Source organism: Poecilia reticulata, linkage group LG7 (genome assembly GCF_000633615.1).
Source record: "Poecilia reticulata strain Guanapo linkage group LG7, Guppy_female_1.0+MT, whole genome shotgun sequence".
Taxonomy (NCBI): Eukaryota; Metazoa; Chordata; class Actinopteri; order Cyprinodontiformes; family Poeciliidae; genus Poecilia; species Poecilia reticulata.
Genome location: NC_024337.1, coordinates 3,820,698 through 3,846,855, shown reverse-complemented (window position 1 = coordinate 3,846,855; position 26,158 = coordinate 3,820,698). Strand labels below are relative to the sequence as shown.

General features: G+C 41.6%; 3 protein-coding genes across 6 annotated transcripts; 1 reads left to right on the top strand and 2 right to left on the bottom strand.

Annotated features, from left to right (window-relative positions):
• Window positions 1–1,361: 1,361 nt before the first annotated feature.
• On the bottom strand, window positions 1,362–9,639 carry kif3b (kinesin family member 3B). Its single transcript, XM_008412854.2, has 9 exons — window positions 9,550–9,639; window positions 6,036–7,525; window positions 5,830–5,931; window positions 5,246–5,368; window positions 4,883–5,001; window positions 4,492–4,608; window positions 3,977–4,082; window positions 3,137–3,348; window positions 1,362–3,048 (listed from the first exon to the last, which is right to left on the bottom strand). Exons 2-9 carry the CDS (start codon window positions 7,425–7,427, stop codon window positions 2,943–2,945), a joined length of 2,277 nt encoding a protein of 758 aa, XP_008411076.1. The 5' UTR covers window positions 7,428–7,525; window positions 9,550–9,639; the 3' UTR covers window positions 1,362–2,942.
• On the top strand, window positions 9,590–16,100 carry LOC103466933 (kelch-like protein 7). 4 transcript variants are annotated; one of them, XM_008412859.2, is made up of 13 exons: window positions 9,590–9,673; window positions 10,665–10,805; window positions 10,880–10,982; window positions 11,786–11,879; window positions 11,962–12,086; window positions 12,156–12,328; window positions 13,256–13,430; window positions 13,642–13,769; window positions 13,888–14,131; window positions 14,277–14,475; window positions 14,724–14,821; window positions 14,893–15,070; window positions 15,986–16,100. In XM_008412859.2, exons 2-13 carry the CDS (start codon window positions 10,689–10,691, stop codon window positions 16,050–16,052), a joined length of 1,701 nt encoding a protein of 566 aa, XP_008411081.1. In that variant the 5' UTR covers window positions 9,590–9,673; window positions 10,665–10,688; the 3' UTR covers window positions 16,053–16,100. The 4 variants fall into 4 exon arrangements, with proteins under 4 accessions (XP_008411081.1, XP_008411083.1, XP_008411084.1 ...); XM_008412860.1 differs by lacking the exon at window positions 9,590–9,673 and adding an exon at window positions 9,740–9,760; XM_008412861.2 differs by lacking the exon at window positions 15,986–16,100 and having other exon boundaries at window positions 14,714–14,821; window positions 14,893–15,035.
• Window positions 16,101–16,924: 824 nt separating this feature from the next.
• pofut1 (protein O-fucosyltransferase 1) lies at window positions 16,925–21,575 on the bottom strand. Its single transcript, XM_008412853.2, has 7 exons — window positions 21,398–21,575; window positions 21,007–21,128; window positions 20,197–20,379; window positions 19,167–19,279; window positions 18,858–19,050; window positions 18,425–18,667; window positions 16,925–17,536 (listed from the first exon to the last, which is right to left on the bottom strand). Exons 1-7 carry the CDS (start codon window positions 21,534–21,536, stop codon window positions 17,336–17,338), a joined length of 1,194 nt encoding a protein of 397 aa, XP_008411075.1. The 5' UTR covers window positions 21,537–21,575; the 3' UTR covers window positions 16,925–17,335.
• Window positions 21,576–26,158: the final 4,583 nt, after the last annotated feature.

Genomic DNA, 26,158 nt, shown 5'->3' with positions numbered 1-26,158 from the left:
TTGGCATGTCAGGCTTTTTAAAGATGATTAGCCAGAAAAAAGCAATTGTTGCACCACTAACAGAAACTTCTGCTAAAAATCAACAACGTAGCATCTTCCTAGACAATACTTCTTTTAAATAAAGACATACCAGCATGTATTTGACTAAAATTTCTTTAATAATGTAAAGATACTGAACAAAAAAAAAAAGACATTTGGCTTGAAAATAACAGCGCATAAAAGTTGGTCACACAAGTGTAAAGTTTCTGATCCAGTGCTGCGGCTTGTTCAGTAAAACAAATCACTGAACAATAAATAAAGACAATAACACTGGGCTTGCCAGATTCCTGTGATTGATAAATAATAGCAAAGCTAAATGTGTTACTCAAGCATGCTAAGATCATGCAACACGTCTACGGAGCTGCAATGTTAGTTACATCAATCGGTTTCGATCTGAAAGGATATGCATTTGGTGATAACACTTTATTTGAAGGGCTGTGAATAAGACTGACATGACACTGTCATAAACATGATATAACACCTGTCATGAACATGAATAAGCCTTCATGAATATTTATGACTGTCGTCATAAAGTGTCATTTGGTAAATTATGACACTTTTAATACAAAGTTGACATTATTCAAAATGTCTTTGTTATGACAACTTGACATTAACCAAGAAATCATTACTGATATAAATTTGTTATAAAAGTATTACTGATTGCACTTTAAAAATAGGTAACTTTATGTTATTAAAGGTAAAGTTTAAACAATAATGATTTCTTGGTTAATGTCAAGTTGTCATAACAAAGACATTTTGAATAATGTCAACTTTGTATTAAAAGTGTCATAATTTACCAAATGACACTTTATGACGACAGTCATAAATATTCATGAAGGCTTATTCATGTTCATGACGGGTGTTATGACATGTTTATGACAGTCATAAATATTCATGAAGGCTTATTCATGTTCATGACATGTGTTATGACATGTTTATGACAGGGTCATGACAGTCTTATTCACCCCCCTTCAAATAAAGTGTTACCCATTTGGTAAATTGACTCAACAGCTGTAAGCAGTAAATACTTGGTTGTGACACGAATCCAGCATTTTTCTGCACTTACACACTTTAATCTCAACCATGTGGGAAAATGATCTGTTCAAGCACACACACAAAAAAAACAGCCACGGTGAATAGAAAATACACATACTGCATGTAAGACGCTAAAAATAAATCTTTTAACCTTAAATTACAGAGCTCAAAAAAATAAAAGTATTTCACAGAAAAAAAGCATATAAAAATTAAATCTACATCTGCATATAAAAAAAGGAAAGATTTCAATAAGTTATAAGTACTTTTTCTTTTAATATGGTAACCTATTTTTTTTTCTTCTTTACATGTTCAAAAGTGACTAAAGATTGCCTAGCAACAAGTCTATAATGTTAAATATCTAAATGAATGGCAGGCCTGGGTCAAACAGCAAGAACGGTTCCAGCTACTGGGAGAAACCATCGGGAGGAAAACATCGGTGTGAAGGGATGCAGTTTGCAAGTTGACCCAGGCTTGTTTAAACATCACAGTGGGCTGGAGACCCTTCCACAGTAGCAGCAAGTAAACGGCGCACGCATCACAGTAACAAAGTAGCAGAGAGATCGAGCATCCTGCAAGTTCAAGTGTTTCGACCGATTTCTGTGGCAAGTCTACATTTAGTCCGGCTGTGGTGGCAGGGGGAGGGAAGCTGCTGGGATCTCATTCAAAAGACAGACAGATGAGGCATAAAGAACTCACAGAGTGAATACATGGTCATGGAAAGGTTAAAGTTCACCCCCTTTTCAAGCTGTTTGTATATGGAAGCTCTGAAAATGTGAACCTGTCTCTCATAGATGAGGGGGGAGAAAGGTTGTACCAATCGTCAAACATGGTAGAGGAGGCTGATCAGAACACCATGAACTCCTCAGTACACCAACAGGACAATGACCCCCAAAAACTGGAGCAATAATGAAAAAAACAAAACAAAAAAAAGGTTTTGCATGAGTTCAGACGCAAACCCCTTCCTAGTTTACTTTGTTCCTTTCCCTTCATACATGCCAGTCTACCTAGGGCAGTGCCCAAAGTCGGTCATGAGCAACAAAGTCCAGACCTTAATGTGATTTACCTGAAGGTAGAATCTTTTGAGACCTATTGGTTCTACTTCATTTTAAGAGCTTTTAGGAATTAATTTCCTAAGCATGTTCTGTTACACAGGACTTTCCATTTGAAAAAGGGTGAATTTTTATTAACCATGACTGTGTTGCTCTTCGTCTACCAAGCAACCCAAGAGAAGGCTGGATTCTAAACACCTCCATCCAAGCAGTGCTTCCCCTCCCCACTGCCCATCCCCATGATGTAGTAAATGAGTGAATAAATGAAGGAGACGACATGCCTGCAGGATTTAAATGAGGACGTTGAGGATTGCAGGTTTAAGGCACCTTGGAACCCTGATGTGTCTTTAGTGGTGGGTTACCCACCTGCTGGGATGCTTCTATCCTTTCCTGCCTCCTTCTGCCGGGCCGCAGGAAGGACAGCATTTATTGATTACAGCAACGGTCGTGTCTTCTACTCTCTCACCGTCAGATACAATCAAATAAATAAAAATCACACGCATGAAGTTTACCACGATGTGACGAGTTAATGTAAAGAGAGAAATAGGCAGACACGGACTAAACCCTGCAGGCAATCTTCATATTAAGAACTTAGTGATGTTTAAGACAAAGAGTCAGATGTGGCAGAGGCAGTCTCAGTGGAGTATGATTTGGGGGTTCATGCATGGCAGCTGTTAGCAGTGATGTGGTGACAGCTGAAACTAGAGCAGCGGTGGTCTTAAAGGTTCCTTTGGCTCCTGACCAAACAAACCCAATCCTCTAAGAGTCTTAAAGTGGGGAGGTGCACAAAGAGGTTGGTGACGGCAAYGGAAGAAGGCGTCACTTGGGCACCAGGCCACGGGATTGTGGATAGAGAGGGGATGCTGGACTGCAAGGGCTGAACGGAGAGGTCGGCGTGCTCGACTTCTTGCTTGTTCTGGGTCGACTGAAAGACAGGAAGCAGTGGAAGACGACTGCTACACGACAAATAACTCTCCTACCAAACAGCTGAATGTGGCAGAGGGTTTTCTTACCCAGACTTTGGTTTCCTAAGGCTGCTGCTGGCACTGGCAGGCGGTGTTGGTCCCGAGCTGCTGTGGAAGCCTGAAGCGTCTACTTGGATCTCATCCTCGTCTCTTAGAGCGTCCTCCAGGGCTGCTGCCACCTTTGGAGCGATGACTGGCTCCTGGTACTCCTTAGTGGTTCGAGAAGGCAGGTCCATGTCCAGCAACAGGATGTTTTCAGCCTGACAGAGCCCACAACACACACACACACACACACACAGACACACACACGTTGTTCTATCTTCACAAACAGTTTACACCGACTTCCATTCGTTTCTATAACCTAACCCTGAGCCCAAATCTAACCATTACTAGTCTATTCCAAACCCTAACCAAAACCATACCTTTAACCGTAACTAGTAGAGTGCAGTAGACCTGAAAAAAGTGAGGACCTTGTTGGTGAAATTATGAAAGTGGTCCTTTATGTGCAGCATATACAAGTACACGCACACACACACGCACACACACACACACACACACGCACGCACACACACACACACACGCACACACAATTGCATTGGTGCCCATAAAAGGACTTTGTATCGACTTCTATTCATTTTAGTAACTGCATTCATGTCTAACCCTGACATTTTTCAATCCATTCCAGTTTCATCCCAGTTACCAAACAATGCAGTCAAGTTAACTTAAGAGTGGAGTCAGCCTCGTATCGAAATGTAATAACTTTATAGACTCGACATGATGAAACCATAAAAGACCTGAACTGGACTTTCACACCAAYGACTTGAAAAGACAATCATCATTGTTCTGCACTCTGACGTTTGTTCCGAAACAAAGAGAAAAGCAGCTCACTTTGTATCTCATGTCAGGCTTCATCCTCATGGCGATGTGGGCATGGTGACTGAGGGGCCTCCTGTAGCCCACAGCAGATGGGGGCCGGGACATCATCTGATGGTCGCTGGAGCAGRAAGACGGAGAACACCACAGGTCACACTGCAGCACAGCTCCGTGGTCAGTTAAAACCAGATACAGACAATGCATAACGGGATAAACTTTCTTTCTAAATGGATGCATTTTAAGGCAGCACATAAAATACATAACTTACTTGAGAAATTAGCTAAGATATCAGCATGAGAATTATGGAACTCTACGAGTCTGGTTCATCCTTGGGAACCATCCCCAGATACCTGAAGGTCAAAGGTCACCTGTTCAAACTAATTTAAAAGCTCACATTTGCACCGGAAAAGCAGCTCATTGCTTTAGACGTGCAAATAAGAAATGTATAAATTAAAGGTGWTTTTAGGTAAGTTGAGATTTCCCCAAGTTTATGAAGGATTGACCCAACTTCAGAATGTTTTTGAGCTTACTCCTCAATGCGAGTGATGGCCTTCATCTTCCAGCACTCTTCCTCATCGTCGAAGAAAGCCCTGTTGAGGATTTTGTTCTTCTCCTCCAAAGGAATGAAGTTTTCAATAATCAGATGTCTGAAAGACAAACATTCAGACTTCTTGTAGAAAAAAAGTTCAGGTTGAACTATATATAAAAATAAATAAATAAATAAATAAATAAATAAATAAATAAATAAATAAATAAAAACATTTTGAACCACAAAATCCACATTTTAATTTTTAGAAATAATTACATTTGTGTCTCATGAAATCATTCATGGTAAAAATAAAACTCCCTCATAGAACATCTTAAAAGCCTAAAATGAAGCTGTAGACAGACGGGTACTGAGGGTGGAAATGTGTTCCGTACTTGAGTTTGAGTTCTCTGGTGAGCTCGTTCTGGGTCTGTTCGTGTTCCTGCCGCTCCTTGATGTGCTCCTCCTGGATGTCCTGAATTTCTGCCTTCACCGCCTGCAGCTTGGAAAACAGCTGCAGGACACAAGATCGAGAAAAAAAGGTTAGTTTGACCGAAAAGCACAAAAGATCTCAGTACTGAACTTAACGGCCAGTAGCATTCTGCACATGAATCATTACTTGGAAGAAACAAGTCAGTAAATCCGCAATCCTGATTTATCATAAAACAGATTATTTTTTATGTTATGCTGATTTATTTTAACACTACAAAGCAAGTTTGATCTGTCCAAGAATTAAAAAAATAAAAATCAGCCATCACCTTTTTCAGCTTCTTGGTCTTGATGTCGACTTCCTGCTGCAGGGAGCTGTAGGTCTCCTTCAGCTCCAGAGTCTCTTCATCACGACTCTCCATCTGCTGCTGCATCTCTCTCTCTCTCCGTTTCTGGAAGCAAACATTGAAAGCTACGGCTTCCTGACATGGCCTCAGAAGACAATCCGGTGTGGTCAAGCATCAGGCAGACCTACCACAACATGCATCAAGTCCAGAGGACTCCAAAGCACTTCATACTCCGTCTCTACGTTGCCCTGTTTTAATCTTTATTTTCTTGTTTTTATCATGAGGAACTTGGGTACTGTTCCTGAGGCAGATGCTCCAATTTGAATTTTACTTACCAGCTCCTACAGATGAATAGCAAACTGTGAGCATGTTTTTATTTTGTTTCTTTCGAACTCTTCTTCATTATGGTTTTCAAATGTTTTAGGTCAGAAAAGCAACCACCATAAATCATGGAATAATTCAAAACATGTAGAAACACGGTTGGTGTGAAATGTGCCAGTGTTCCTCCGTCATTCCAGTAAAAACTCCCGTTTAGTTAGCAGACTTTGTTTGGACTCAGAGCTCACCTGTTCAGCAATCTCCTGTCTCCTCAGCTCCAGCATCCTCTGCTGCTCATTGGTGTGATCAACAATATTTTTCCCGCCTACAAGAAGCTTGCTCTCCATCGCCTGAGTGATACACAAAGTTTAAAAGAATCAAAATCAAATCGGAAAATACAACGTGCCGGTGAGAACAAAACCTCTGGAAAGAAGTTTTTTTTTTTTTTGCTTACCTTAACTTTTGCTGCAAGCATTTCACCGACTTCTCTTTCTTTCTTCAAGTCTTCCATTTTCCTCTCCTTTTCCCTGAGCAGCCGATCCTTCTCCTCGGCCACCAGACTGTGGTCCTCCAGGACGGCCTTCTTCTCCCGCTCCAGCTTTTCCTGCTGCTCTCTCCAGTAGTCACCGCTTCCTTCTTCTTCGTCGTCCTCCGTCTCTCCGTCCTCCAGGTCTTCTCCGTCGCTTCCTTCCCCTCCCCTCCTCCTCTGCCTCCTTTTTTTCTTCTTCCCCACGCGCTTCTCTAGCTGCTCCTTCAGCCGGGCAATCTCCTCCTGGAACTCCCTGAGCAGGGCGTCTTTTGGGTCCTCGTTGATGTGCGGCTTATTCTTGATGTTCTTGGCCCGGTTGGCGTAGCGCAGCGTGGTCAGGGTCTCTTCAACGTTGTAGGACGCCGGGCCGATGTTGGCGACCATCACAGTGCGGGCGTTTCCCCCCAGGGAGTCCTGCAGCAGGCGGGTGAGTTTGGAATCACGGTAGGGGATGTGGCTGCTCCTGCCGTCCACCAGAGCCGATATGACGTTTCCCAGGGCGGAAAGCGACAAGTTAATCTTGGTGGCTTCTTTCAGTCTCTCGCCTTGAGCACCGGTCTTTGTCTGCCTTTCGCTTCCAGCCAAATCCACCAGATTCAGCTTGCCCACTCTGATGTGGTTCTCTCCATCCAAGCCCAACTCGCTGCACTCCACCGTGATGACAAAGATCGCATGAGAGCGCGAGCTGTGCTCGTTCATGTTCGTGGCACCAACCGAACGGTTCTGGTTGCCCACATTCATCACGTGTTCGATCTCCCGCGCGCTCTTGGTGACAAACGACGAAAGGTCCTTCACGTACACGCCCGTGTCGGGCCGCTCCCGGAGCTCCAGGCGGTGGGATTGGTCTTTGGAGAGCAGGTCCCGGATCTCCTCTTGGTAAATTTCCAGATATGACGCTCTCACAAGGTACTGCTGGTTCTGGGAGCGTGAAATGTGCGTGAAGATGTGCTCAAAGGAGTTGGGGATCACCCCTCTCCTCTCTGGATCATTTCTCACTCCCTCCATTGTGTACGTCTTTCCCGTCCCCGTTTGGCCGTAAGCAAAAATGGTCCCATTGAAGCCAAGGAGAACAGAATCGACCAGTGGCCGGAAGGTTTCGTCATACAGATCTATTTGTTTCGAGTTACTGTCATAAACTGAATCAAAAGTAAAGACTTTAGGGTGTTCGCTGGCTTCCCGCGGGTTCCTGACCATAATCTGACCCAGTTTGACATCAACGGAAACCATTAGTTCAAACTTAGAGGCCTTCTCTTTGTCATTCATGGGGCGACAGCGGACCACCACCTTGACTGTCTCGGAGCTCTTGGTCTTGGACATGTTGGGAAGCAGTGGCCGGTCCTCACCTCTTGGCACGTTGTGTCCTCGTCGCAGCTTCAGAAAGGCTTCACCGAAAAAGACGGCGGCATCTAAAGAATCTGGGGCAGACACAGGGAGTCATTTGTCTCAATAACACTCACCGTTTTCGTAAAGATTTCTTAGAACTTTGGTTGTTTTCTCCTCATTTTCAGTATAGTACAGTGCCTGACCATTTTCAGAGGAAGCATGTGCTGTTTTTGCTAATATTTAAGAAGTCAACTTGTGTAAGCCTCTTTCCTGGCCTTAAACAAAGGGCTACAAAAGTCATTTTGTAGGGTGCAGCTATCTTGAATTAGAGCTTCTAACCACACATAGAGAAGATACAGAACATCATCATTTTAGAATTTGGTGCATGAGTAAATGTCCATGACACCCACAAAAAAGTTCCAAGCCTCAAACCATCAGGACCAAAAAATTACAAAGGCTGACCTCACTTTTGGCAAAAAGAAAAAAAATCCATCTTAATGATCCCCAAGATAAAATATTCTGACGACTAACGAGTCCTGGCTAGAACTTCTTTTAAAAGCCATAATATTTGGTGCACCAATAAACCGGCCCAATTTCCTTAATTTTGTAAGATCAGTGTTTGACTGATGGTTATATGTGAAGCCGATTTTTTCCACTGATCTAATCTGCCTATGCAAAGGTCTAAAATCAGCAACTTTGACTGACAGACCCAACCACTACGTCATGTCTGCACATTGGCGGTTAACGATAGTTGCCCCACCGTTGCCAATTCAGCAACATCTTGGCCAAAATTGGAATAGGCAGGTCAGGTGTTTTAAAGATTGGTGATCAATAACCCAATCGGTGCACCGCTACTTGGTTTAAAACTAACCCAGCACTTCATAAAAGAAGATCACGCCTACAATTAAATATCAGTGGTAGTAGTTGGGGAGCGTGGGGCTGCTTTGCTGGTTCAGGTCTATAATTTATGGGAACAGAAATTCTGCTCTCTACCAGTAACAGCTGAAGCAGAGTACATCCACAGTAAGACAAAGCACATTAGGACACTGATGAATGATCAATGTCCTGATCACAGATCAAGACATTGATCCATTTCCTGATCCATTTTCTTGATTCAACCATGTGGCTGAATCAAGACCACTGTGCAAGAAAGAGAGGCCCAAAATTTATGGGCGGTTAATTCCTTTGTATTCTGCTGGATTCCAAACTACTACCTATATCAAGGATCATGCTGCATGTCTTTCTGTTTTACATGTGATAGTACTTGGGAAAACAAAACAAAACAAAATGGAATCGAAGGTTTGGACTTGAATGAAAAATGGAAATCAGTATCGACCAGGAGAGGCCTGATCAGTGCCTCTATGATAAATTGTCTGACAGGCTGCTTGAAACAATGTAGATAAGTAGTGTATCTACATTGTAATGTATACAACTGTATTGTTTCGACACAACTGGGTTCATCCCTCGAGTTTCACATCCTATGTTTGCCTGAATAACGAAATACTTAATAACGAAAGAAACATTCCTCAGAAAATGTCAGCTATGAGACTATGAAAGACCTTGAAAATGCCAGTGAATAAACTGAGAAAGACAAATAAAATATTTTTGCAATTTTTTTTCAATAAACATGTTAAGAATGGTTAACAAGGCTACATCTAAGAAGACTTTTACAAACTGATTAGTAAATAACAGAATAACAGGGTTTGAACTAAGCTATTCATACATTTATTACCTCTGTAGTAAGTAGTACTAGCGGTTAATGCCGTCCGAAGCCACAACCCTAAATTAGCTAACTGAATTAAGTGAACTAACCGAAGCAGCAATGAATGACAGCCACCGGGAGCAGTTTGTTAGTCAGCCTCTTCTCACAAAACAGTTATTACACGTAAAATTAACGTCTAAAACAAGCGGTCGGTGTAGCAGCTCAGCTAACGCTAGCTTAGGTGAGATACAACCCGGGGAGAGGGAGCACAACACCGGCCTAGCAACGCCAAACACACTGAGGGTAACCTCGGCTACCAGGATGATAGCATTGCCTGGCTAACACTCTGAAAGACGGACACCTGGGATTAAAAACGAACAATGAAACCCACGGACTGTCGGGTTAAGAATTTACCGGTGAGTAGCGTTGTTCAGTCCAGAAGTTCCATTGCAATCAAGTGAGACCTGCCAGAGACAATTCCCTCTGAAGCCTGGATAAATCAACCGCAAATGGCTGCGCATCTCTTCGGGTGTTTACGGTAAGTCGAGCTGCAAGCGTCTTTGCTACAAAAGGGGCGTCAACATCCGGTGTATTATTATTTTTTTATCCACACCTGGATAATCAGGTAAGGTCCAACAAACATTTTGACCATTTCTATCTGAAGAAACTTTGGCTCCTCCAGTGGCAATTATGCAAAAATAATTGTCCATAAAAGAGAAATTTGCTTAGCATCTTGACTAACAGAAACCAACCTTTTTATAGATTTACACGCATGGAGAATATACTTTTCATGTTTTAAAACCCATCAGCAATTTTCACCTTTAATTTAAGCCATATTTTATAGAAATTAAACAAGAAATTGGGGTGTAATAACAATTTCTGCTAGATTCCTTTTTAACCTGCATCTAAATGGAGTATATTAGTGTTTGTCATCATGTTGGTGTTAACTCAGATCCTACTGGTAGAGTCACTCTACATGCTGGCTAAAGCCCTCATGCTAACATTAGGCTTACCTAAAACAAGCATTTTAGCTCATTTTTCTTCCATGTTTATCATACTGAATGGAGAAAGTGAATGCAAGTCAACCTGCTGTTAATGCCTCACATGCTCCTGACAGCATTAAAGCTAACCATAGCATTTTGGCTCATTTTACCTTATACACTAATGTTTGCTTACTGAATGTAGTTGGTCCATATTACTCAATATAATATAATAATTATACTCCACATGCTCTTGACTGCTTTTTATTTCACTTTAGCATTGTTGCTGATTTTCAGCACCAGAACAAAGCTGGGTTCCAACTGACAGGCACGCTGTGGCAAGTTAATTGCTTCAGAAATTATTAATACTACTGATTTTAAAAATTACATTTATGCAGTTGGCTTTATAGAGACTATAAAGACTTCACCTTCATGATGATATATTTTGATGATCTATGCTTACTGTGGACAAAACAAATCTATATTCATCAATAACTGGCATGGATTAAATTTTGCATTTGTCTGGTCGTTTGTTGCTGGTTTTTATAGGTCAGAAGATAATCGACCTCGTAGATGGCCTCTAAAATGGAGGCGTCAACCTCCAAAAAGACCGTGAGCACTTGTCGCCATGAAGCCGCACTCAACCAGCTGACTTGTCTAGTCAAATCCATGGATAAGATGAGAAAATTGGTCAGGATTAACGCATGCATCTGGTGCTGGGACGAAATCAACTTTGCACATGCTTATTTGTCTTCTTCCTGCAGGGTGAACTGTCTGATGTTACTCTGGTGGTTCAAGGGAGGCGCTTTCCTGTCCACCGACTAGTTTTGGCGGCTGGAAGTGAATACTTTCGCCTTATGTTCACTGGTAAGTGCAGGACATGTGGACTATAGGCTGTTTGCAACCTTATCCTTCAAAGCTTCACAAGATTGCCCAAAGTTTTCACTTGTTTACCTCCACACACATGAACTTGACTAGCTTCCTGTCTAGAGCTGAAACTAACAATTTATTTTATTAGGTTTTTTTTCAGCTCTAGTGGCTTTTATTCATAGAGATGTATCTGTGAGAGATGGAAGACAAGAGGCAGAAATGAACGGGTTCGAACTCGAAGGATTGAAGCAACCTTTCATAAGTTGCGCGCTTTACCCCTACATCACTGCCACGCATATCCTATTCTGATGAATCGAATCAAAAATTGAAGCCAAAGTGAAACGAGAATCTAAAGGCGGCACAGAAAAACGCGCTACAACATGTTAACAATGGATTAAACGGTTGTAATGGCTGAAAAAAGGGCACAGATATTGGAAGTGTGGGATTTTCTACTTTATCAAATTGAGAAGAATAATAGAAAGCTGGCCACTCTGAGGTGTTTAAAAAAGACATAAAGAGAGCTTCCAGTCCGGATGGGGGCATGACTGACTCTTAGAATATCTCTTACTGTATTCCTCATTAATATTATAATACTATCGCTTGTAGTATTAATCACTACTGTATAATACTCGGTAGTGAGAAAGTTTCAGACTTATTGCATCTACTTATGGCATCCTTTAATGTTGTGGCCATTCTGGAATTCACAGACTGGAAATGATCGAAGTAATTGATTTGAGGAGTGACCCTGCATGTTGCATATCTGTTTTTCTGTCGTGTTTACCCGTCTGCCATCGTTCCAGGGAACTTGATGGAGTCTGAGTCTCCTGAGGTGAGCCTACACGAAGTGGAGCCTGAAATTGTTGAGATGCTGATCAACTACATTTACACAGCAAAGTAAATACAAACCAGGCAGACATCTGGTTGCGTCACGCTTTAAATTATATGAATGAGTTTAAGTTTCTCTCTCGATTTTTAGAATCGAGCTAAACAACGGAAACGTCCAGTCGCTACTGCATGCAGCCAGTCAGTATCTGATTGAGCCCGTGACGGTGATGTGCGAGAAGTTTCTGCAAAAAAGGATTGACATTACAAACTGCTTCGGTAAGAACAAGGCACTCGAATACAGGCCTGCTGCTGTGAGTGGGCTCACTCAGAGGTGTGTTCCTGCAGGCATGTGGGCCTTGGCACACTCTTTGAATTGCGAGGGACTGAAGGTGAAAGCTGAAGGGGTTCTCCTCAGGCACTTCAGAGAATCAAGCATGTTGACGGACTTCCTGCAACTTCATGTCACCTGCCTCACAAGCATACTTAGGAATGACAGACTTCGTGTCTCTGAGGAGCAGGTACATCCTTTAAGTTTGATTAAAGGGGCAGTATTATGTAAAGTTGAATATTTTGAGTTTTACATCTCGTTATTCTCTCATCAAAAACAAACCCGTAGAGTTTTTTAATGCATATTTGAGATTTTTTTTTTTTTACACTCTGGCAACCATTTAGCCTCCTTGAAGCTGCGGTTTTCAACCTTCCACCAAAGGCTCTCCCACACAAACCCTCCAGTCAGCTCCTACAAACTAGCAGCAGCAGCAGCAATTGGAAAACACCTGGTAGAACTGAGCTACTTCTCAGTGAAACGCTGGTAGAAACGTTGATAAAGGGTTAATGGAGGAGAGATGTTGTGATGACTTCCTGAAGGCAGAGTGTCAGAAAAAGCTAAAGTTTCTTAAAGAGACAGTGGCACAATTTCAAGGAATCGCATGTTTGACATATACAGTATTTTCATAACAGCTGTAGGAAATGTAGTTACTTGATTTTTACTGTAAAACGGCAATATGTGGCTGGAAAATACACAATGGTGTCCCTTTAAGAAAAGAAATTAATGAAAATTTCCCCCAAAAGTGACCAAGGTTTATGTAACTTTTTTTTATAGGCAAAATTATGCAAAGATCAATACACACTTCCGTCAAGCAACTAATCTGAGTAAAGAATGTAAGATGTGACTTGTTTGCATTTTTTCATATACATACTGCAGGTAAGAATCCTTGAATAGTCGGTGGGTCATCGTGAGATCAGGAAAGCAGACTTGTGTAATTGAGCAATGGATGACACTGTTACCTCTCAGATTGAAGTTAAAAGGATATAAATATACATGTATATCCAGACATGCACCAGATATCTCTGGTATCTGGTGTAGCTAAAGACACCAGATACCAGCTAAAAACTAAAAACTGCGGTAGTGAGAGATCCTTCCGTTTCGATTGTGTGGTTTTCAGATCTACGGCGCAGCCTTGCGCTGGTTGAACCACGACCTGCCTAACAGACAACAGCACTTGGTGGAGGTGTTGAGCTGCGTTCACTTTCCTCTGCTCTCCAAAGACTTCCTGTCCCAAACTGTGCAGCCTGAGCCCTTGATTGCAGACAGTCCACATTGCCTCAGCATGGTCACTGGTAAGTAGAGGGCCTATCCATGTGTACCCACATTCAGTACACAGTTGGTACTGAATGTGTGTAAGCGGTTTGATAATGTTGCTGTGACTTTCAGCTGTGTGTTGGAATTCCTAAAGTTATCAAGGTCACCCTACAAACTAGCAGCAGCAGCAATTGGAAAACACCTGGTAGAACGGAGCTACTTCTCAGTGGCCAGTGCTTTTTCTTCAAGATGCCATTTACTCCTGGAGGGAGCGCAGGAACGTGACGGTGAATTTGAGGGCTCAGCTAAGAAACCCCCCCAAAATTGCTCTGTTTGGACACTTGCAGCCTGATCCCTGCCGCTACTTCAACCCTCAGGTAGAATTTGGAAAGTAGCTTTTTCCTATTTGGATTTTCTGACACCCAAACATTTTGCCTATGATGATCCAGTCTTTTTTTTTTTTTGCGCATCGGTGTGTAATTTTTTTCCAAATAGGATTCCAAGTGGACAGCCATCCCCTGCTCCTTAGAGAAACGCTGGAATGCCACATCCGTGTACTGGAATCACGAGGTCTACATACTGGGAGGCTCCACCTGCCAGGGTCTTGAAAAGCGCGTGGACTGCTACGATATTCTGCTTGAGACGATGCACTCCAGGATAGACCTGCCCTGGCCCCGAAACAAGCTGGCTGCCTGCGTCTTTCAGGGAAAGATCTATGCTTCAGGTGGAATGTTACATGGTCAGTATGGGCCAAAATGGTAATGTACTGAAAAACGGTAGATAAGACTGAAAAACAGGATACGCTGAGTCATTTTTCATATTTAGGATCATGATGACTTATCTTTATGACATACCGTCCACATTCTCTCTGCACTCATCTCCAGATCGCTCCACTGCGAGCCTCTTTACATCCTTCCACATAAACACTAACTCATGGGAAGTTGAAACGAGCTTGTTGAGCCCCCGCTGCTGCCATGGGTCGGTGGAAGTCAACGGACTCATTTACGTTTGTGGAGGAGGATGGATGGACACCAGCTTCAAGATTATCAACACCTTTGAGGTGTACAACCCCAGCACCAGACAGTGAGTCACACAACCAACACAGCATAATGGGAACTTCGTGACGAGCTAAGCATTTATTTATTTTTCCTGCTTTAAAAGTAAACACTGATCATTTTAGGATTGGATGTTTAAAATCTCAGCCATATAAAATCGCTGCATCAGCTGGAGTTCTCACGAAGTGACCTCGCAGCAAGTTGTACCACTTCAAAAACTGGTGTGGAAACGAAACAAAAGACGTATTTCGCTGCTTTCACTATTGAACTGTTCAGGTGGATGGAGTTGCACCCTATGTACAGGCCCAGGAAGAACCATGGGCTGGTATGGGTTGGGAATTGGATCTATGCCATCGGAGGCAAAGGTCACGAAGGTAACTTTGACTCGGCTGCGATACCATCTGGAGGAGAAACATTGTAATGCTTCGGTTTCTTTTTCCTAAAGGCTTTATAGAATCTGTGGAACGGTACAACATCAGGAATAACTACTGGTTTCCTTGTGAATCAATGCCATTGGCTTTAATGGTGAAATGCGTCGCCATTAACGAGATAATCTATGTGCTGGCGGGCAAAGGGAAGGAGGATCTCCGCCACATTCTCAAATACAACACCAGAACTGACAGGTAGGTCATCTTTTTTATTATTATTTTAAAGTGAATTAAGAATGAGTTATGGTAGTATGTTTAAAGAGCTTTATGAAACTAAGAAGAAGTTTTGAAGGACAATCATGCAGAAACGTTTCTAGAGGATGTGTAAGATTTATTTAACCTACTTAATATCAGCATAGTTCCTCTGGGATGTGTTCTTGGGGGCAGAGAGACCCAGCGTTCATTCTCCCCAAGGTCCTGGGTCTTCCTCTGGGTCTCCTCCTTCACCAGGGAGGCCTCCTAAACAATTACCGAGCCACCTCAGCTGGTTTCCCTCACTGTGAAGCGGCAATTCCATCTAGTCCCTCCTGGATGTCTGAGCTTCTTGCATTAAAAGTGCCAACTTTGCATTATTTTATAAATTATAATTTAATGCAAAGTTGGCATTTTTAATGGACTTTTAGAGCAACTTTGCATTAAAAATGTCATTATTTGCCGAATGACACTTCATGACAACTATCATAAACATTCATAAAGACTTCTTTATGTTCATGACAGGTGTTATGTCATGTTTGACAGTGTCATGTCCGTCTTATTCACACCCCTTCAAATAAAGTGTTACCCGATATTTTAGCAACTTTTCAGAGAAAAAAATTTGGAGTCAGCCAAATCAGCATCAGCAAATCAGACTTTTTAAAGATCGCGATTGGCCAGAAAACTACAATTGATGCACTCCTGGTTTTAAATGCCAAACTATTTCGTATTGGTGTATTAAAAACTGTCGGAATGGTAACTAGCTTTGACTACAAGGACTGAGGAAACGGTCTGGTAGCCTTTTCAGGGACTTCTTTAGATTGATTGATTATTGATTAACTTCTGTTTTCTGGATGTTGAGCGCTTCTGCCCATTGGGCTACATAGAAATGACTGGTTTTTCCTTCCCGCCCTTTAGGTGGAAGACCTGTTACAATGTGAAAGCCGCCCCATACCCAGGCTCTGTTGTCTGTGTGATTGACTAAGGAATCTGTGCATTTTATATTTGCATCCAATAAATATTTTCACCAAGATGTCAGGCCTTGAAATTAATTCATGTTTTCTACAAACTAAAAAGTGAGATTAGATTAAATGAGATTAAAGTAGCCCCTCCCATTGTTTCAAAGATGCTTAAAAGGATGGGTCAAAGGTTAGTCAGCTTCCCCATATTAAAGGGTGACAACTCTTTAATATGGGGTAGAATTATTGGTCAGATTTCTAATTCTGAATGACACTAACTACAGATAAGCTTTTTTTTATTTAGCTTTTATTTCAAGAGGGAAAAGTACATTGCAATGGATATTTGCTTTTAAAGTGAGGAATTCCTGATCATTGATTTGATAAATGGATATAGCTTCAACATGCTGGTGATCAGCTAGCATGTTTTTGTTTTGTTAGGACTGTTGGGATATTGCTGGGCTGTTTGACATTTTTTTTTCTTTTCTAAAACCTTTAATATCTTGGCATGCACAAATATTTGACCTTATTTGTTTTGAAGAATAGGGCCCTGGGGCTTTCTTCTGGGGTTTAGCTTTGGCTCGCTTCCATTATTTTAACTCTCCCTACGCATGCAAATGGATGTAGAACTGATTTTTCTAGAGCTAATGCTACATAACCAATATGCTGGCCATTAACTTTCAGCAGCTAAAACCTTATCAGCTGATGGGATCTACTTATTAAATAAAATTTGACAGTCTCTTTGAAAAACATGTGACTGGAATGGTTTTTCTTTAGATACATGAGTCGGGAAAATTGAGGCGCTTGTTTGAAACGTTGGTAAAATCTTCTTGGTTTCGTCTCAGGAAATCAGCTGATGAAACTGAACTTTGAGCTTTAAATGAATGTGATGAAAAAAACATTCTTAGAATACTGATTTATTGATTGAAAAAGGTTAATTACAAATTCTTTTCATAATGGTGTGAACTCAAAACTTGAATGAGTCTTGAAGGATGCTGTCCTCAGCGTTCCAAGTAGTGCTTGGTCCTGGTTAATCCCGCTTTTCTCTGCATAAAAAGCAGACGATCATCATGGACAGAGGTTCACTAAGCCTCTAAGATGTGTTAAAAATAAATGAGCAGCAGCAGAAACATGGTGAAAAGGTTCAGTCAGAGCTGGAAAACATGTCAAACAGTTCCCAGGGAAGCAGCTCCAATTCCCAGCCTTTCTTCCTCATTTTAGCTCAGAGTAAAACCGGATCTGCCTCTCCGAGTCACTTCACATAAAACATCCTCATGATCCGTCTTACTATTCCATTGAACGTGTCCCCAGCTCAGAGTTCTTGTTTGGGTTCGTTCTTTGTGTTGGTCGGCATCTCAAAACCAAAGAAAGAGGAGGACAGGCCGCGGACGTCTCGTTCTCTCTTCACGAATGCAGAGAAGGAGGAGACGCAGTTCCCAATGAAGTGGTCCGCCTGTCCCAAGATGTACAGGTCAGTTTGGGCCAAGTCCGGCTGCAGGCTCACCACCTTCACCTGCAGAGAACCCCAGAGAGAGCTGATGTTAAGAGCAGGAGGGACTAAAGCCAGGCTGGCGCTGAAAGACAAACTGACAATGATGTCAGAGCATCCAAGAAAAGACTACAAATATGGAGGAGACTGAATCCTTCCAGGGTTTAAGTATAATTTAAGTTTCACTGATTTTTGTGGTACTACTTTAAAAATATTTGCAATATTTTTTTCTTATCAAATCCTTTCCAAAATCTACAAATGGAAGAAGAAAAAAAATAAGCAGATTGCACACACACATTTTTATTCTTTTGTGAACTTAAAAAGCTCAGTTTTTGTTTCTTGCAACATCGCTGAAAGTGATATGAAGTAAGGCTAAGTCAATAGTGTAGAAGTATGACTGCCACCTGCTGGTGGGAGTTGGCATCACCCAACCCCAGTCTTGACAACTTTTGTGGAATATTTAGATTAGCATCAATAAATCGTTTATTTTGCATGGGACCGGTTCAATGTTACTGTAGGATACATTTTTGCATTGCTTATTGTTATGAGCTTTAGAATTAATCATGCAGCAGGAAGTTCCACTAGCTGTTTTAAGTCGGTTCTGATTTCTTCACTTCCTAGTTGAGATGCTGAATGTGCAGCTGGAAGGATTTTTTTCCCCCTCATTTTTGGCCAGTTTTGATGCAAAACCGTGGAAACGAGGGATTGTTTTTTACAATCGAACAGCTGATTAGCGTCTCAAACTCAAGTAATTCTTGAACTACAACCCCAAATCAAAGAGAGGTGGAAGAGGAGGATCATGGATGCCCCACCAATCGCATCCCGACTTTGTGTCTCTGCTTGGCTTCTGTACAAACAGACAGATATTTAAAGAGGAGCAGAGCTACTAACAACTGCTGCTTGACCACCCACCTTGCCCTTAAAGAGCTTCTCAATGTCTCTGCTGTGGGACTCGGAGTCGGTGGCGATGTAGACGGAGCGAGCAGCGGTCTTCCTCACCCAGCGCTGCACGGTCCGGCTGATCTCCTTCAGGTTGGGCAGGCAGGCGCTCATGGGAAGGGGCGGGGCCGTCTGGCGATTGTAGCCAACGCACTGTGGCGACGCCATGAAGTGAGGCCCTGTGTCGCCGCTCTCCAGCAGCCGGCAGGCGTTTTGCTGGAGGAGAAGCAGGAAGAGGCCAGGTTCAGAACGGGACCTGCTGCGGGTCTGACAGATATTAGGCCTGCGATATATCAGGAAACCATGTGCATACGTCTATATTTTCCTTCATCACATTCTCTCCTCCACTGTTACCAATATGTATGAACTGTAAGCCTGATCTACAGAACCTCTCCCATCATCTGACCCAGTCGATGCCGATCCTCAGGTGGATGCCCACATACGGTCTGACCAGCAGGGCAGCAATGTGCTCCTCTCCTTCCTTCACCATGTTGGCTGACCACACCACGTAGCGCTGCAGACCCACGTGCTCCTCCACCACTGGGAACTGGGCCGGCGCGCCGGGCAGCGCCAGGACCGGGTGCTCAGAGGCCGGGAACCTGTTCCAACACGGGGAAATCAAAATGCATGTAGCTAAAACTAACGATTAGATTGATCCGGAGCGGCTCTAATACACTACCGATGATTTTGTCCTCGTGTACAACAAAGCTCTTACTTCTTGATCCACTGAGGTTGGTGATAAGCGCTGAAGGAAATCCCTCCGAACAGGATGGACTGGTCAAACTCCACGCCCACGTAGTCCCAGAACGGCCCGAAAGGATTTCCGTCCTGGAAACGGAGCAGAAGCGTGAGTCCAGGGTTTACTAGGGAGGCACCCAAATGGACATTTGGGTCGATACCAGTAACCCTAATGTCGTATAAGCCTGATAGGCTTATACGACAATGCAGGCTTTATTTGTGCATTGTTTATTTGTTAGGTTGTGTTTTAATACACTAATAACAATCATAGCAAAGACGGGTTAAAGAGTCTCTGGTGAAACGGTTATATGCACAAAGGCAACAGAGTATGTGAACACAGGGAGGCTGAAGTCGTATGTCTTTTTATTCACAGGATCTCTGTAAGCACTTCCTGTTTCTACCGTCAGACAGGCTAACAACTTCAGCGAATAAAGTCACAAGTCATGGATAAAGGATAAAAAAAATTTTGGACGCTTTAATTAGGATGAAACAGCTGAAGCAAAAAAAAAAAGATTGGATTTTTATTCTTATGTTTGCCTTTTTTAAGACTTTATAGTTTGTGTTTTAGCATTGCCAGTAATGCAACAAGGTGGAATTAAACAGGTTGTTCATACCAGCCCAATTTTAATTACTGGACCAAGACTGATATGTTAGAAAATGACTAACATTGGTCGATACTGATGCCGACACAGCAGGAGGCGGAGCCTTTTCAAACATTCCAGTGTTTTACAGGGACTTTTTGTGGCAAACCAACACAAAGCATTGGATATTGTGGGCTGAAAGGAAAATTATATATGCTTTTATAAACATATAATAAAAATGTGCATTGTGCTTATGTGCCCCAGTTACTATGATACACCAAAATAAATGCAGCTCAGCTACAGAAGTCACAAAAGTAGCAAACACAGTCCTCTTGTTTTGAATTTACTCTCTGTATAAATGTACCTGTTCTGTGATGGATTATAGATCAATCTATCAGCTGGGATTCAGTATCCATGACCTCTGACCTTCATAGGGCACGTCTTCTTGTCTGCGCTCCGCTGTGCTGCGGTCTCAAAGCAGTAGGCCTTCCTCTGGCCTCGGGGCCAGTATTTGGGAGCGAGCTCCTCCATGAAGTCCTCCAAGCTGACCACACGGTGGTAGGCAGAGAGCGCCCCCAGCTGGAAGAACTCCCGGTATGGAACATGAACCTGATGAAAAGGAGAAAAGGGAAAAGGAGCATTACGCCACTTCAGACTTTATATTTTAGCCGCATGGCATGACTTTGGTCCCATCAGAGATTTTAGAGAAATTTTATTTTTGAGCCATATTGCCCAGACTTACAAAAGAAATCACAATTGAACCTAAAAATATTTTTAAAATAGTTGACTGGATGAGATTAAAGTTAGACTAAAGCCATCATCACTTAAGCTATGTGACCAGTATATGAGAGGCTTTGCATTAACATGGATTGAAAGGATTTTTGAGAATGAAATTAAAGAATGACAACAAGCTGCACATCTACTGATACCATGATTGAAGATTTCATTTGGTCTGTAGTTTAAGATGGAGCTCATTTCCAATCAGTTGAGCCCATTTCACACAAAACGTATGAAAGTAGTTGGAGTTGTCTCTGAAATTACAGAACAATTTTTTTTATTTTTATGTGTAAGAAGAATTTTATTAAGGCAGGTAGTCAAGCTTTAGAAATAAAGTGATCTGGATGCAAAAGCTCAGAAGGGAGAAGACTTTTGATCTGCTCTAGAAGCCTTACTTGACCTTTGAACAGGAAGTTTGTTCTTCCCTAATCCAAGGTGTAACACTCCAGGAGTTCTTACATTGGTGTAAGGCGGGGTGTGGTGGCGGTACACTATCCAGGGAGGGACCGCTAAGGTTCGGTTCAACATCTTGGCGAAGGCGAGAGATCCCAGGAAGTGGTCCGCCTGGTTCCCGAAGCGACCTGAAGGAGAAGAGCAGGAGGTTTCTCAGCTCCAAGCAGCCGCTGCTCAACATAACCCGTCATTCCTCCATCATTGCGAACAGCTTTTAGCCGGGTCCTGGAAACGCGTCCAGACTGGAGGTATTTAGAAACCACTGGATGAAGACACAGCTTCTAGAATCACTAACCAAACTTTTACACCCCTATGGTTCCAACCTCTGAACTTCTGAATATGAAAAGTTCAATTTCAGCAGCAGAAAACAGTTATGAGGCTGTGAATAAAGAGTTACCCATGCAGGGGCAGTAGAGGACGTAGCCATTTTCATCCCACTTAAGTTCTTCACCAGTACTCAGACAGGCATGAAGGAGAAGAAAAAGAAATCCAAGTTTTCCTCTGAAAGGATCGCCTGCTTGGAATCTGACCGCCATTGCGGTTCATTGCGCTAACGCTGCTTGTTCTGCAGTTCACTGACAGCTGGCAAACTAGGGTTCAGCTCAGTGCTGCCACCGCCTGGTAGACACCAGAACAGATAGCGGGAAAAAATTTATTTCACTCAATTCAATTCGATTCCAAGTCTATTTCTAAATGGAAATAAATACGTTTAGCTTTTTAGTTGCATTTAATAATTTTATTTAAACATCAAACCTATTTTAATAATAGACAAAGGTAACCAGAATGAATAAAATACAGATTTAAAGTAATTATTTTATTTATTAAAGAAAAGAAGCTATCTAAGTTACATGTGTATAGATAATTGGGCCCTAAATCTAATAAATGGTTATTACATCTTGAAGGTAACTGTTTGTCATAATACATTGGAAGGTGTTCAAGCATGAATGACCTGCTTCAGGTCATGCCACAGCTTTTCAAGCAGACTTCTGCTCTTTGACAAGGGCTCTCCAAAACAATTCTTTTTAAATTCAGCCCCAGACCCATCAAACATCCACCACCATGTTGACTGTTGTGGACAATGATGAGAATCATTTTCTTTTCTCCATATTGTGTTAGCGTAGCACTGTCAGAGTTGTTGATTAGGTTATGGAGCGTTATGGTGGTGAAGCCTTAACCACCATTTGTGGATAATGACTCACTTGACAAAATTCAAAGTTGACAGCTAAATCTTGGCAGATAGATGTCAATGACTCATTTGTTCTATATCATTCTTTTGATTGGGGCATGATTTCTGAGACATTTTAGCCTGCTTCGTGTCATGACAGGTTCTTGTTTAATGAATTCTTGATTCCATAGATGAAGCAGTAATTTGCGCTGGCTGTGACAATTGACATTGAAGGAAACCTTAATAGAAATATTAATACAGAATTTAACAAATGGGAATAATTACTTTTTCACAGATGCCTGATGCCTCTTGTATTCATTCATTTTATCTTTCCTTGATATTAAAATTTGCTCCATGATTTAAATTTGATAAAACAGTATAAATCAAATAAATCTGTGAGGTTTTAAACTTTTCAGTGTTCCAGTGGAAATCAAGTGGCTTTCAGATATTCTAAATCAGAATATTCTGAGCTCTAAAGCAAACAGATGAGTTCAGAGGTTTACAGCCAAAGGGTAGAAAGAATAAAATACTATTTGTTGCTTTGATATTTAGACAATCCAGTGTTGATGTACTTGAATGCACCACAAAAGTGCAGCTGCTGGAAAATCCACTCTGGTCAGAAGGACCTTGACAGTACCAGTGTTGTTATCTTTTATACATGGAGCGGGGTAGGCATGTGATGTTTTGGACTAGTTGAATTCTGCAGACAGCTGGATTTGACTTTTCCTCCAGTGTCAGTGACATTTACTCACAGCTTTATGATTATTTTCTGTTTACAGCTAATGAAAAAAAAGACTTTTAAGATTAGAATGAACCAATTCACATTCTATTGTATTTGATGCATTTAAATGAACAATAAATATCACCACAATAATTTATGTAAGTAGTATATATATATATATATATACTACTTACATATGTATCTAGAATTGCAGATACATTCGCAAAGTTAAGAGATAGAAATTAGAAAAGATTACTATGTGAAGCAGAGGTTTTTAAAGTGAGTGCCACGGCACTAGAGGGCGCTAGGGGGGCTTCAGAAAACTAGCAAAGTGAGAGGGGGGAAAATAACAAAAATACAGAAATTGAATCTAATACATTTTTTAAATCAGAATGTTTTCAGCAGCTTTTCTTATCAAATCTATTCATTAATCATTGTGATAAAACACAACTTAATATAATTTATTTAAACGTTCATTTACGTATTGTCATCCTCCTGGCTGCTAGTCAAATTTATCAAGCTGCCTTCTCCTGGAGCTAGCATAGCATTTATGCTAAACAAATGCAACAATTATTTAATAGAGAATAAAAGTGAGAAAGAAAAGCATTCTAAAAGTTGATGTTTTGTTAATATATTTGTGGCTGTTGTTTTATTCAGCTGGACTGAGGGCAATGGTCAAAACTAATTTTGTTTTATATTGGTCAAATCAGGCCTGGTGGATCGATATTGAAGACATAGAAAGCATTTTAGTTTATTTTCTCTTCCAAGTTGTCTTTGTAGTAGTGATCAATAACCTCTACCCCTTCAGACATGCAACACAAGCAGAAGCCTAAAATATCAATGATTAAGACCACCTAGCCTATGTGGACATCCAAAGGTGCTAAAATCTATTCCATATAAAAGGGCCTGAAAAGTATAAACTTCCTGTTGTCTTCTTTGGCGTCTTCACGTGACTGGTACGATATGAAAAAAGTGCTGAAAAACCATCTCTTCCTAGCATAACAGCTTTTGTTGAAAATCATAATTCTTTCCGAAATTGCAGTGCTTCCGTCAAGCACGTTTATTTTCCTTTAATTTATCGAGCTGCACTAGCTGGAAGAACATCCTGTGTACAAATCCTGCATGGTTTTGCATGTTCTCCCTGTGGATATGTGGGTTCTCTCTGGGTACCTTCACTTCCCTTCACTGTCCAAAAACATGACTGTTGGGTAACTGGACTCTCTAACTTGTCTCTGGGTGTGAAAGTGTGTTGATGGACTGCCGACCTATCTAGCCCAATGACTGCTGGAGGTAAGCACTATACCTGCAAGGATAAGTGGGTATAAGTGAGGGATGTTTGAGACTGATTATGTACGATGAACACAATAAACCTCTGAAGTTTTCTATCCTCATCTTCTGATTTCAGCAAAAGGTTCAATAGTGAGAAAGAAAAGAAGAAAATGCATCTGATTTCGTCAAACCAGATTCCTCTCCAGAATCAGATGGAGTCGATCAGTTGAGCGACAAGGACTTGAGTGGGCTGAAGGGCAGTACTTCCAGAACGCTGTCATTATTTGGTCATCAATAGATCTTCACATGTGTGCTCAACATGGCCAGACTCATGGAGCGGGGAAGGCATGGCAACATATGGCCTTAAGGGGTGCGGTCGTGAAACTTTGATTTCAGACGTGTGGACTCTCTGCCAGCCTGCCATGTTTGTCTTGAACCAACTGATAATTGGTTAAATATGTCACATTAAGGAGCTCATTATCCGCTGCTGAGAGGCTGGGCAACACAAGCCCTGTGATCTACACACAATTTGTTGCTGGTAATTTACTCCGAATCAGAGAGGAGAAGAGACATCTTGTTAAGATGTCACAAACTTATAACAACAGGAGGTGAAACAACGAAGAGTAGCATTTTCCTTTAGAGTCCTACAGACTTTTCCTAATCCCTCTACATCCTCCAGCTCAGCCAGTTCACTCCAACATACTCTCCTTTTGTACTCAATCACACACATTTTTTTTTCACTCTTCTTTTTTTCTCTGACGCCCGACAGCTGGCTGCTCTTTCCTTCTTTTCCTGTGTCGTTGTGTGTGTGTGTGTGTGTCTGCTCCTCCCCCATCGCCTGAACACACACTGTTTTTCATTGTTAGCGATGACAGCAATGATAACAATGCAGCGAACCACAACTCACAACCCCAGTATGCAAAAGAGAGTCGGCATGAGAGACGCTTTCTTTCAGGCCGGTATGTTTCTTTGTTTTTTTTTGTTTGTTTTTTTTTTTTTTTCTGGATAGAAACAATTAAATTAAAGGCGGAAAATGTTCTCCTACAGTATCCGTTTCTGCGTCTCTTGACTCACTGCTTGGTGTTCTGACAATTTCATTTCCCTTTTTGACGCTTTAAGTTCCTCATACGCAACACCTCACCTTGTGTGGCAGCAGAGGAAGACGTTTGCAGCTCATTAGGAAATGTGCACACGCACGCACGCACGCACGCACACACACACACACACACACACACACACACACACACACACACAAGTATATCACTTCTGCTGCCCCTGGTTTTCTGCTGTGAGTGTTAACCTGGTTGCTGTTGGTGCAGGGTAACAGGCCCTCACAGTGGCCTGTAACAAGCCAGCCGAAACCTTTCTGTGTGGTGACTGACAAGCTGGCTTTCGGTTAAACTCAACACTGTCATTTCATACTTTCATCAGAAAACCCCCCCCCAAAAAAACATACTATGTCCTTTTCTGATTTTTGGTACAAAAATTGAGTTTCTGAAGCTTAAATGACAGAGCAAGAAGAGATGAGCTTTCTTGAAAATAATCACAAAAATGAATTCAAACACCAAATTTTAAGGATTTTTTTAAAAGATAATTTGTGTATTGAAGAGAAGACCAACTGAAGGGCTTTTTACAAATGAAACCAGAGGGGTCCAAAGTGTGGCTCGGGGTCCACTTGTGGTTCTTGGATTGAGTTCTGTGGCTCCAACTGCAGTTCAAGACTGACACAAATTTATAGCAGAGGTGCAAATGAACAAATTATTACTGACTTTCAGTATAGTAATTATTACTATAATTAGTATTAGTAATTATTACTTTGACTATATATATATATATGATATATATATTTTTTCGTTTTTACACAACAATTTTGGCACACGTCAAAAAGTTTGGACACACCTGGATTAAACCGTTTTTGTCATAAAAAATTGTTCCACACCAAACTTGCACATATTTAGCTTTGCAACTGACTAACAATTTGCATATATTTGAAATTGCTAGAT

Bases quoted from the DNA above. Each gene is read 5' to 3' on its own strand.
- pofut1 (XM_008412853.2), bottom strand. From the start codon at position 21,536: ATGGCGGTCAGATTCCAAGCAGGCGATCCTTTCAGAGGAAAACTTGGA. The intron at 21,129-21,397 runs GTAACTCTTTAT...CTTCTCCTTCAG, and splicing joins CCTCTACTGCCCCTGCATGG to GTCGCTTCGGGAACCAGGCG. The intron at 20,380-21,006 runs GTAAGAACTCCT...CCTTTTCATCAG, and splicing joins ACACCCCGCCTTACACCAAT to GTTCATGTTCCATACCGGGA.
- kif3b (XM_008412854.2), bottom strand. From the start codon at position 7,427: ATGTCCAAGACCAAGAGCTCCGAGACAGTCAAGGTGGTGGTCCGCTGT. The intron at 4,609-4,882 runs GTACGGAACACA...TTTGTCTTTCAG, and splicing joins ACCAGAGAACTCAAACTCAA to ACATCTGATTATTGAAAACT. The intron at 3,049-3,136 runs GTAAGAAAACCC...CCTGTCTTTCAG, and splicing joins CTTAGGAAACCAAAGTCTGG to TCGACCCAGAACAAGCAAGA.
- LOC103466933 (XM_008412859.2), top strand. From the start codon at position 10,689: ATGGCCTCTAAAATGGAGGCGTCAACCTCCAAAAAGACCGTGAGCACT. The intron at 14,132-14,276 runs GTCAGTATGGGC...ACTCATCTCCAG, and splicing joins TTCAGGTGGAATGTTACATG to ATCGCTCCACTGCGAGCCTC. The intron at 14,476-14,723 runs GTGAGTCACACA...TGAACTGTTCAG, and splicing joins TACAACCCCAGCACCAGACA to GTGGATGGAGTTGCACCCTA.